Source organism: Garra rufa, unplaced genomic scaffold (genome assembly GCF_049309525.1).
Source record: "Garra rufa unplaced genomic scaffold, GarRuf1.0 hap1_unplaced_003, whole genome shotgun sequence".
Classification (NCBI taxonomy): Eukaryota; Metazoa; Chordata; class Actinopteri; order Cypriniformes; family Cyprinidae; genus Garra; species Garra rufa.
Genome location: NW_027394278.1, coordinates 7,333,258 through 7,345,257, shown reverse-complemented (window position 1 = coordinate 7,345,257; position 12,000 = coordinate 7,333,258). Strand labels below are relative to the sequence as shown.

Sequence of the window (12,000 nt, the reverse complement as noted above, 5' to 3'; positions counted from 1 at the left end):
AACAATCGCCTCTGTATACTATTCCCCGGTGGGATGTTATGTGAATACAAGTGAATATTTACCACCTTTTTGGCGTTTTATGGCATTTATATCACTTTTATCTCCGAAACACACAAACAACGTAGTATATTCGGCAATGCGTTACTCCCACACACGCTCACGCAAGGCTAAAACTCGGACGTGATCTTGACTCGCTGAAACCTTAAAGGGCCAGCGTCCTAATCTGATTTTATGGGACAGGTATCGGTTTATATTGTAAATGTATTCCTGGTAATACATACCGTTCATTTTAATTAAACATTTACATACTGGGTAATTTTTCCCTCCCCGGTTACACTCTCCCCTGCTGATAGTCAACGTCCTCGGTGACTACAAATACAGCTTACTCTTCAAGCCCCCCCTGAAGTTTTCCTGAAGTATACAGAACAATTCCTGCTAATACCTGGGAAAGCACATCAGGGCTCAAGGTCAGTGAATTACATGCGGATTTAGGTAACCGATTAGGATTTGTATGCACACCAGCCGTTGATCTCTGTGTCCTTCGGGGTTCAGGACATGGTGCATTTAACTGGGTACTACTTCCTGTTTTCCTTCTAGGTACAGGTACAGGCTTCAACACAGGCACTTCTACAGGTAAATCAATACATTCTGACTCTGACCGGACAAACTCTGACTCTTCTTCCAGAGCCTCATCAGAAACCTCTCCACTTTCATATCCTGGAGAAACAGCCTCATCCATTTCTTCCTTCTGATCTCCAGTAATATTTCCAGATTCAACAACAGGTGATTCTCATCTTTCCAGGGCCGCATTAAGGAGTGGTGCTTCTTTTGGAGATTGGACCTCTTCCACCAACACACACTCTACATCCAGTGGTGGCACTTCCTTTTCCAACACAGAGGTAGGTTTTTCCCTAACAGACGGTTTTCGAATCCTTGGTGCTGGAACTGGACCCTTATTCACACAAGGCCTAAGGTTAGATCTGTGCACCCTTTTTATCGGTCCTCCTTCTATCGGCTGCACAGCGTACGTCGATCCCTGAACCTCTACCACTTTATACATGGTGGACGACCATGCATCTTGGATTTTGTTCCTCCCTGGGGGTCGATAGCGGAGATACACATTCTGTCCCACCTCCACTGCTGGACAGTACACCTTCTCTTCTTGCTGTGCTACTCTGTCAGCTGCCTTTTTCTCAGCATACTCTTTTGCCCGCAAATGTGCCTCATGGAGTCTCTCCTTATGTGCGTTCAGCCAGTCTTGTCCCTGGTCAGCTTTGGGTTCTTGACCCAGCAAGGCATCGATAGGAAGATGGGGTTGGAGGCCAAACAGCAAATGGTATGGTGAATAGCCCGTGGAGGAATGTGGTGTGACATTGTAAGCATAGACAAGCTCTGCTAGGTGCTCCGGCCACCTCCGTTTTTTCTCTGGTGTGAGTGTTCGTAAGAGGTCGTGGAGGGTTCTATTGAACCTCTCGCACTGGGGGTTTCCTTGTGGGTGATGCGGCGTGGTGCGTGTTTTCTTTACTCCGTAGAACCTGCAAAGCTCAGCAATGATGGCACTTTCGAAATTTCTACCCTGGTCGGAATGCAGGCGTTGAGGCACTCCATATTTCAAAAACCATTCTTTTAGCAGAATCTTCGTTGTTGTCTCCGCCTTTTGGTCACGGGTTGCAAATGCCTGACTAAATTTGGTAAAGACGTCCGTAACCACCAGGACATTCTCCCGCCCATCCGCAGCTGGCTCCAAGGTAGTAAAATCCACTGCAATAACCTCCAGCGGTCGTGAAGCTAAGAACGGTGTCCAGGGTGCTTGGATCTTCGGCTGAGGCACCTTCGCCAACACGCACCTCTGACAATTTTTCACCCAGTTTTCAACATCCTTATACATACCCCCCCAGAAACACCTCTGTTTTAACAAGCTAAGAGTTCGTTCTATGCCCTGGTGCCCTAATTGATCATGTACACTTTTTAGAACCTGTTCAGTGAGGCATGCAGGTAACAGCACCTGATGGCACTCTCCAGTGTGAACATCTTCAGCTACGCGATACAAGACTCCATCTTCCTCTCTTATTTTCTTCCACTGTTTCAATAAGGACAGCACTGGCTTAGACAACTCTATCCTCTCTTGGTGAGTTGGCTTTTTCTTCCTGCTCCAGAACTTCTTAAACATGCTGAGGGTTGGATCAGTCTCCTGGAACTGACAGAGTTCAACTTTGGAGTAACCTGGCAGGGTAGGGGTGTTCTCACAGCCCCTGTCATCTCCGACTGGCTCGGATGCCTGCAGCTGCCAAACTTGGCGACACTCAATCCCCGCTGCAACCAGATCTGGCCCCAGAATTGTCCCTGTCCTGAGTGAATTACAAAGGGCAATGCATCCATCATATTCTTGGTCCTCTCCTTCAGGCTCCACCTCCTCCAATCCTGGCCTCCTAGAGAGTGCATCGGCGGCTGTGTTACATCGCCCGGGACGGTACTTCACGTCGAAATCAAAAACAGCTAGCTGAGCTGCCCATCTTTGTTCAGTTGCCCCTAACTTGGCGGTTGTGAGGTGGCAGAGGGGATTATTGTCGGTGATGATAGTGAACTTTGACCCCAAGAGGTAACTCCGAAATTTTTCGGTTACCGCCCACTTCATGGCCAAAAGCTCTAACTTCATACTACTATAATTTCGATCGTTTTGTTCCGCCCCGCGCAACCTTCTACTTGCATAGGCGATTACAACCCTCCTCCCACCCTGATATTGATATAAGACGGCACCTAAACCAAGGCTGCTAGCGTCTGTCTCCACAACAAACGGGAGGTCAAAATCTGGGTACCCAAGTGTTGGAGCACTAGTCAGCCTCTCTTTAAGTTGCTCAAAAGCAGACTGACATAGGGGGGACCAAGACTGCTTAAACATCTGTTCTACTCTAATAGAACCGTTCCCTCTGAGACAGGCATTAACTACTTCATGCAGCGGACCAGCAATTTGAGAGAAACCCTCAACAAACCTTCGATAATAACTGCAGAAACCCAGGAATGACCTGAGCTCCTTCAAGGTATTGGGTATTGGCCACTCTTTAACCACGCTTACTTTGTCAGGGTCCGTGCTTACTCCCTGAGCCGAGACTCGATGTCCAAGAAACCGGACCTCCGACTGCAGGAAATGACACTTTCCCACCTTGATTTTTAGCCCAGTATCCCTCAGTCTTTTGAACACTGTTTCCAACCTTACCAGATGATCCGAGAAGGTAGCAGAGTACACTAACAAATCGTCCAGGTACACAAGGGCAATGTGAAACACCAGGTCACTCATAATAGATTGCATAAGGCGCTGGAATGTTGCGGGCGCGTTGCAAAGCCCAAAAGGCATACGATGATATTCGTATAGCCCAAACGGGGTGATAAATGCAGTCTTGTGACGGTCTTTCTCAAGTACGGAAACTTGATGATACCCACTTGCAAGGTCTATCGTCGAAAAAATCTCTGCCCCCCCCAATGCATCTAGGCTCTCGTCTATGCGTGGTAAGGGGAAAGCATCACGTCTGGTCTTCGCATTTAACTTCCTGTAGTCCACGCAAAGTCGGAGGCTCCCATCAGATTTTCGCACTAGCACAATTGGTGAGGCATAAGAGCTGGAGCTCTCATGTATGACCCCTTTTCTCAACAACTTGGAAATGTGCTCCCTGACTTCTTCAAACTGGGTCGGAGGTATGCGTCGGTAGGGTTGAGAGACTGGCGTATCATCCACCAAAGGTATCTCATGTTTCACTTTGTCCGTGTAACCTAGATCATTTTCAGAGGCTGCAAACACATCAGCATATTTTTTCAGGAGCACAGTTAGTTCTGCCTGTTGCTCTGGTGTACCTCCTATATGCAGCTCATTTAGCAAGGGTCCCATGTCCCTGTTAGCCTCTTGTCTACTGTCCTGATCAACACTCTCCCCTTCCTGGTCAGCAGACATGCAGTGAAACCTCACTTCACACGGGTTACTTTCCACACACTGACATCTGGCAAGCACACCCATCCGAGTCTTAGAAGGTAACCAAACATCTTCTGAAGAAAAATTCACCACCTGGACAGGAAACACCTTACTATGAGGTGGCACTAAGGTTGGGACTAGGACCAACCCTCCAGGCAAGGGCCCATTTGCTGGCTCAAACAATGCCCAAATATCACTTCCTGCTGGCCTTTTGTGGACTTTGACATAAACAGTAGCAACAGATGATGCTGGTATGTAGGCTTTGTGTTTGCCACTTACTCGGGCAACTGAAATCTTTTCCATGAGCTCCCCCTCCTGTACTCGATGGAAAGCTTCCCTCCACACAGAGTCCAAGCGACCTCCTAGCGTGTTATCAAACTCAGAGATAACTAGCTGTCTGCATCTCTGAGCTATATTCATTCCTATTACACCAGGTGGTGTCGAGTCTGTCTCTGGAATGTCCCCATTCTTGACTATTAGGAAACCACACTCTGGTATAGTCAATCCCATAACTTGGATATCTAATTCCACATACCCAAGATAAGGCAAAGGCAACTTGTTGGCTGCAGTTATTTTGAGCCACTTCGCTGTGCAGTGAATGTCTCTATCCTCGCCGTGGAGATGCTCCTTAAAAAAACTCTCAGTAAGTGTGCTTACATTACTTCCTGTGTCCAACAAACAATGAACAGGCTCACTACCAATGTAAATAATTACCTCTGGACATGTGCCTATTGCACGCTCAAGAAACCTTTCTTTAGTCAGTGGACCACTATTTGAGCCTTCAGGCCTTCCTCGCATTGCCCGGCTCACTGCAATGGAGGGAGCCCGTTTCCCGACACTGGAGTTGCTGAGGCAGAGGTAGACTGGGATTTTGACCCCTGTGATGCTGTGCAGGTTCGAGCTAAGTGTCCCACTCCCTCACACCTTAGGCAGATTGGCTGACCATCGTCAGTATACCTTGGCCTAAATTTAGGCTTTGTACTCCTACCAGGAACACTGGTTTTCTGAATGGTAAGCTCACGCACAGCATCAGTGAGCTCCCCAATTGCTTTACCTTGTTGAGTAATAACTTTAACCACTTCCTGCAGGGTTACAGCCAGTTCATTGGCCACTGTGCAGCTTGAGTTGGCCTGCTCCGAAACCACACCCACAATGTTCCTACTTCGAGCAACATTAGCACTGCGAGGTTTGTCTTCCAAGCACCACATCATAGCCTCATCACGGACGTCAAACAATGTGCTGTGTGGCCGCTCTCTCACAAACCTGCGTAGTTCTCTGCGAAGAGTAGGGTCACGCACCCCTTCAATGAACTGGTCTCTGAGCGTTAACCGGGGATCAGACACAATATTGGATGACTGCTGGAGGGCAGCATTCAACAGCTGAGACAGCGAATGAGAATAATCTCGAAAATCTTCCCCATCTAATTGCCGGCGAGCATAAAAGGCATGTAACAGCTGTGGTGTTGTGCGTTTTTCTCTAAAAGCTCCCCTTAAATATGAAAAGAGCTCTTCAGGCTGTTTCATCTCTCCCCCCATACACAGCTTTATCTCATCTAACGCTGAACCCCTTAAATGAGAGAGGATAAAGTCTACCTGATCCACACTGTTTAAACCCCGAACTCGAATGACTCTTTCAATCTCATCAATAAACTCATCTACAGTTTGGTTATCTGTACAACAGTCACCACTGAATGGGACAATCTGACGCTCTCTTGGAATGTATACATAAGATCTGGTACCAGCATTACTCATGTTGGCGAGAGCAGACAGTACTTGGTCATGTTTTTGGCCCAATTCCAAAATTTGTGACTGTAGCTGTGCCACTGGGTTACCTCCGTCATGATCCACAGCCTCGGCACCATCCACGGGTTGGCTGGATCCAGCGTGAGCTTCGGGCACCATCGGGTCCTGATCCATTTCCTGATGCAGTCTCTATATAGCTCTGAAAGCAACAAAGTCACACAACAGTACCAGCTTGCGCACGACGTCAGTTTGGAAGTGTCCGTCTTCCAATGTCCACTTCACCCTCGGTGACAATGTGAACCCCTTTCTATTCCGGAACACCTGCAAGCACCTCGCCTCCTCCACGTCTCTCCAGGCACGCTGCACCAGCTGTCATTAACGAAACTCCTCTTCACCACTACCGTTGTCTATATCAGCCACTGTATCCTAAAAACCAAACAAAACCCCAAAAGCTATCAAGGAGAACCCCACTCCTGGTACCAAAAATAGGTGTCGCCAGCCGATGGCCTACTGCCCAATAAAGAGCCAAACACAGGCGAACACTTCAACTTGGGGTCTTTTATTCTCGACTGTGACCACTGGGACACAGCATTAAGGATAGCTTTGGCTTTTTTTGGGGATTGTTTTGTTACAAAATAGGGCAAAAATATTCAGCCATAGAAATAAAATGGGAATTAGTTCCCTGCCGTCAAAATACAAAAAGTACAAAAACAAGAAATTAAACAATCAGTGTGGCATTTAAAGACAACAAAAAAAGGGAAATAAAAAGACAACGGTAGTGGCCTTTACACACCTGGAAATAAAACACATACAAATGCACACATAAGGCCACATGCATCGTTCAAATTATCACTGGATTACACACAGTAGTACAGTATTAGCTTTACAACAGATTACTCTTGAATTTGAAAGATAAGTAATTCAACACAACCCCAAATACACGTTTCAACATACTTGCATGAACTGTACAAAATATACATTTACACTTTAATAATAAACAATAATCACTCACCCTGGTTCAATGAATACAATCTAGCTCTTCACAGAGGGCCTCCTCAGCGTTATATCTCCCCTCTAATAATCAATGGAAAGGCATTACTGGACTATTACACAGCAAATAGTTTTCCCACTGTATACACAATATCATTTTCATAACATGTTAGATTATGAAATAAGCGAATACAACACTCACGCTCTATGATTCATCAACAAACTTGAGACACGAACAAACTTCTCCACGTGAGCTCGCAATCAATTCTCATCAATCGTTGCAGATCACAAAACAATCGCCTCTGTATACTATTCCCCGGTGGGATGTTATGTGAATACAAGTGAATATGTACCACCTTTTTGGCGTTTTATGGCATTTATATCACTTTTATCTCCGAAACACACAAACAACGTAGTATATTCGGCAATGCGTTACTCCCACACACGCTCACGCAAGGCTAAAACTCGGACGTGATCTTGACTCGCTGAAACCTTAAAGGGCCAGCGTCCTAATCTGATTTTATGGGACAGGTATCGGTTTATATTGTAAATGTATTCCTGGTAATACATACCGTTCATTTTAATTAAACATTTACATACTGGGTAATTTTTCCCTCCCCGGTTACACTCTCCCCTGCTGATAGTCAACGTCCTCGGTGACTACAAATACAGCTTACTCTTCAAGCCCCCCCTGAAGTTTTCCTGAAGTATACAGAACAATTCCTGCTAATACCTGGGAAAGCACATCAGGGCTCAAGGTCAGTGAATTACATGCGGATTTAGGTAACCGATTAGGATTTGTATGCACACCAGCCGTTGATCTCTGTGTCCTTCGGGGTTCAGGACATGGTGCATTTAACTGGGTACTACTTCCTGTTTTCCTTCTAGGTACAGGTACAGGCTTCAACACAGGCACTTCTACAGGTAAATCAATACATTCTGACTCTGACCGGACAAACTCTGACTCTTCTTCCAGAGCCTCATCAGAAACCTCTCCACTTTCATATCCTGGAGAAACAGCCTCATCCATTTCTTCCTTCTGATCTCCAGTAATATTTCCAGATTCAACAACAGGTGATTCTCATCTTTCCAGGGCCGCATTAAGGAGTGGTGCTTCTTTTGGAGATTGGACCTCTTCCACCAACACACACTCTACATCCAGTGGTGGCACTTCCTTTTCCAACACAGAGGTAGGTTTTTCCCTAACAGACGGTTTTCGAATCCTTGGTGCTGGAACTGGACCCTTATTCACACAAGGCCTAAGGTTAGATCTGTGCACCCTTTTTATCGGTCCTCCTTCTATCGGCTGCACAGCGTACGTCGATCCCTGAACCTCTACCACTTTATACATGGTGGACGACCATGCATCTTGGATTTTGTTCCTCCCTGGGGGTCGATAGCGGAGATACACATTCTGTCCCACCTCCACTGCTGGACAGTACACCTTCTCTTCTTGCTGTGCTACTCTGTCAGCTGCCTTTTTCTCAGCATACTCTTTTGCCCGCAAATGTGCCTCATGGAGTCTCTCCTTATGTGCGTTCAGCCAGTCTTGTCCCTGGTCAGCTTTGGGTTCTTGACCCAGCAAGGCATCGATAGGAAGATGGGGTTGGAGGCCAAACAGCAAATGGTATGGTGAATAGCCCGTGGAGGAATGTGGTGTGACATTGTAAGCATAGACAAGCTCTGCTAGGTGCTCCGGCCACCTCCGTTTTTTCTCTGGTGTGAGTGTTCGTAAGAGGTCGTGGAGGGTTCTATTGAACCTCTCGCACTGGGGGTTTCCTTGTGGGTGATGCGGCGTGGTGCGTGTTTTCTTTACTCCGTAGAACCTGCAAAGCTCAGCAATGATGGCACTTTCGAAATTTCTACCCTGGTCGGAATGCAGGCGTTGAGGCACTCCATATTTCAAAAACCATTCTTTTAGCAGAATCTTCGTTGTTGTCTCCGCCTTTTGGTCACGGGTTGCAAATGCCTGACTAAATTTGGTAAAGACGTCCGTAACCACCAGGACATTCTCCCGCCCATCCGCAGCTGGCTCCAAGGTAGTAAAATCCACTGCAATAACCTCCAGCGGTCGTGAAGCTAAGAACGGTGTCCAGGGTGCTTGGATCTTCGGCTGAGGCACCTTCGCCAACACGCACCTCTGACAATTTTTCACCCAGTTTTCAACATCCTTATACATACCCCCCCAGAAACACCTCTGTTTTAACAAGCTAAGAGTTCGTTCTATGCCCTGGTGCCCTAATTGATCATGTACACTTTTTAGAACCTGTTCAGTGAGGCATGCAGGTAACAGCACCTGATGGCACTCTCCAGTGTGAACATCTTCAGCTACGCGATACAAGACTCCATCTTCCTCTCTTATTTTCTTCCACTGTTTCAATAAGGACAGCACTGGCTTAGACAACTCTATCCTCTCTTGGTGAGTTGGCTTTTTCTTCCTGCTCCAGAACTTCTTAAACATGCTGAGGGTTGGATCAGTCTCCTGGAACTGACAGAGTTCAACTTTGGAGTAACCTGGCAGGGTAGGGGTGTTCTCACAGCCCCTGTCATCTCCGACTGGCTCGGATGCCTGCAGCTGCCAAACTTGGCGACACTCAATCCCCGCTGCAACCAGATCTGGCCCCAGAATTGTCCCTGTCCTGAGTGAATTACAAAGGGCAATGCATCCATCATATTCTTGGTCCTCTCCTTCAGGCTCCACCTCCTCCAATCCTGGCCTCCTAGAGAGTGCATCGGCGGCTGTGTTACATCGCCCGGGACGGTACTTCACGTCGAAATCAAAAACAGCTAGCTGAGCTGCCCATCTTTGTTCAGTTGCCCCTAACTTGGCGGTTGTGAGGTGGCAGAGGGGATTATTGTCGGTGATGATAGTGAACTTTGACCCCAAGAGGTAACTCCGAAATTTTTCGGTTACCGCCCACTTCATGGCCAAAAGCTCTAACTTCATACTACTATAATTTCGATCGTTTTGTTCCGCCCCGCGCAACCTTCTACTTGCATAGGCGATTACAACCCTCCTCCCACCCTGATATTGATATAAGACGGCACCTAAACCAAGGCTGCTAGCGTCTGTCTCCACAACAAACGGGAGGTCAAAATCTGGGTACCCAAGTGTTGGAGCACTAGTCAGCCTCTCTTTAAGTTGCTCAAAAGCAGACTGACATAGGGGGGACCAAGACTGCTTAAACATCTGTTCTACTCTAATAGAACCGTTCCCTCTGAGACAGGCATTAACTACTTCATGCAGCGGACCAGCAATTTGAGAGAAACCCTCAACAAACCTTCGATAATAACTGCAGAAACCCAGGAATGACCTGAGCTCCTTCAAGGTACTGGGTATTGGCCACTCTTTAACCACGCTTACTTTGTCAGGGTCCGTGCTTACTCCCTGAGCCGAGACTCGATGTCCAAGAAACCGGACCTCCGACTGCAGGAAATGACACTTTCCCACCTTGATTTTTAGCCCAGTATCCCTCAGTCTTTTGAACACTGTTTCCAACCTTACCAGATGATCCGAGAAGGTAGCAGAGTACACTAACAAATCGTCCAGGTACACAAGGGCAATGTGAAACACCAGGTCACTCATAATAGATTGCATAAGGCGCTGGAATGTTGCGGGCGCGTTGCAAAGCCCAAAAGGCATACGATGATATTCGTATAGCCCAAACGGGGTGATAAATGCAGTCTTGTGACGGTCTTTCTCAAGTACGGAAACTTGATGATACCCACTTGCAAGGTCTATCGTCGAAAAAATCTCTGCCCCCCCCAATGCATCTAGGCTCTCGTCTATGCGTGGTAAGGGGAAAGCATCACGTCTGGTCTTCGCATTTAACTTCCTGTAGTCCACGCAAAGTCGGAGGCTCCCATCAGATTTTCGCACTAGCACAATTGGTGAGGCATAAGAGCTGGAGCTCTCATGTATGACCCCTTTTCTCAACAACTTGGAAATGTGCTCCCTGACTTCTTCAAACTGGGTCGGAGGTATGCGTCGGTAGGGTTGAGAGACTGGCGTATCATCCACCAAAGGTATCTCATGTTTCACTTTGTCCGTGTAACCTAGATCATTTTCAGAGGCTGCAAACACATCAGCATATTTTTTCAGGAGCACAGTTAGTTCTGCCTGTTGCTCTGGTGTACCTCCTATATGCAGCTCATTTAGCAAGGGTCCCATGTCCCTGTTAGCCTCTTGTCTACTGTCCTGATCAACACTCTCCCCTTCCTGGTCAGCAGACATGCAGTGAAACCTCACTTCACACGGGTTACTTTCCACACACTGACATCTGGCAAGCACACCCATCCGAGTCTTAGAAGGTAACCAAACATCTTCTGAAGAAAAATTCACCACCTGGACAGGAAACACCTTACTATGAGGTGGCACTAAGGTTGGGACTAGGACCAACCCTCCAGGCAAGGGCCCATTTGCTGGCTCAAACAATGCCCAAATATCACTTCCTGCTGGCCTTTTGTGGACTTTGACATAAACAGTAGCAACAGATGATGCTGGTATGTAGGCTTTGTGTTTGCCACTTACTCGGGCAACTGAAATCTTTTCCATGAGCTCCCCCTCCTGTACTCGATGGAAAGCTTCCCTCCACACAGAGTCCAAGCGACCTCCTAGCGTGTTATCAAACTCAGAGATAACTAGCTGTCTGCATCTCTGAGCTATATTCATTCCTATTACACCAGGTGGTGTCGAGTCTGTCTCTGGAATGTCCCCATTCTTGACTATTAGGAAACCACACTCTGGTATAGTCAATCCCATAACTTGGATATCTAATTCCACATACCCAAGATAAGGCAAAGGCAACTTGTTGGCTGCAGTTATTTTGAGCCACTTCGCTGTGCAGTGAATGTCTCTATCCTCGCCGTGGAGATGCTCCTTAAAAAAACTCTCAGTAAGTGTGCTTACATTACTTCCTGTGTCCAACAAACAATGAACAGGCTCACTACCAATGTAAATAATTACCTCTGGACATGTGCCTATTGCACGCTCAAGAAACCTTTCTTTAGTCAGTGGACCACTATTTGAGCCTTCAGGCCTTCCTCGCATTGCCCGGCTCACTGCAATGGAGGGAGCCCGTTTCCCGACACTGGAGTTGCTGAGGCAGAGGTAGACTGGGATTTTGACCCCTGTGATGCTGTGCAGGTTCGAGCTAAGTGTCCCACTCCCTCACACCTTAGGCAGATTGGCTGACCATCGTCAGTATACCTTGGCCTAAATTTAGGCTTTGTACTCCTACCAGGAACACTGGTTTTCTGAATGGTAAGCTCACGCACAGCATCAGTGAGCTCCCCAATTGCTTTACC

At 47.2% G+C, this 12,000-nt stretch overlaps 1 protein-coding gene across 1 annotated transcript; it reads right to left on the bottom strand.

Annotated features, from left to right (window-relative positions):
* Positions 1–790: 790 nt before the first annotated feature.
* Positions 791–11,743, bottom strand: LOC141309779 (uncharacterized). The gene is made up of 6 exons (XM_073832558.1): positions 9,305–11,743; positions 7,826–9,262; positions 7,586–7,732; positions 4,950–5,892; positions 2,498–4,626; positions 791–1,576 (listed from the first exon to the last, which is right to left on the bottom strand). The coding sequence occupies exons 1-6, from the start codon at positions 11,741–11,743 to the stop codon at positions 791–793; spliced, it is 7,881 nt and encodes a 2,626-aa protein (XP_073688659.1).
* Positions 11,744–12,000: the final 257 nt, after the last annotated feature.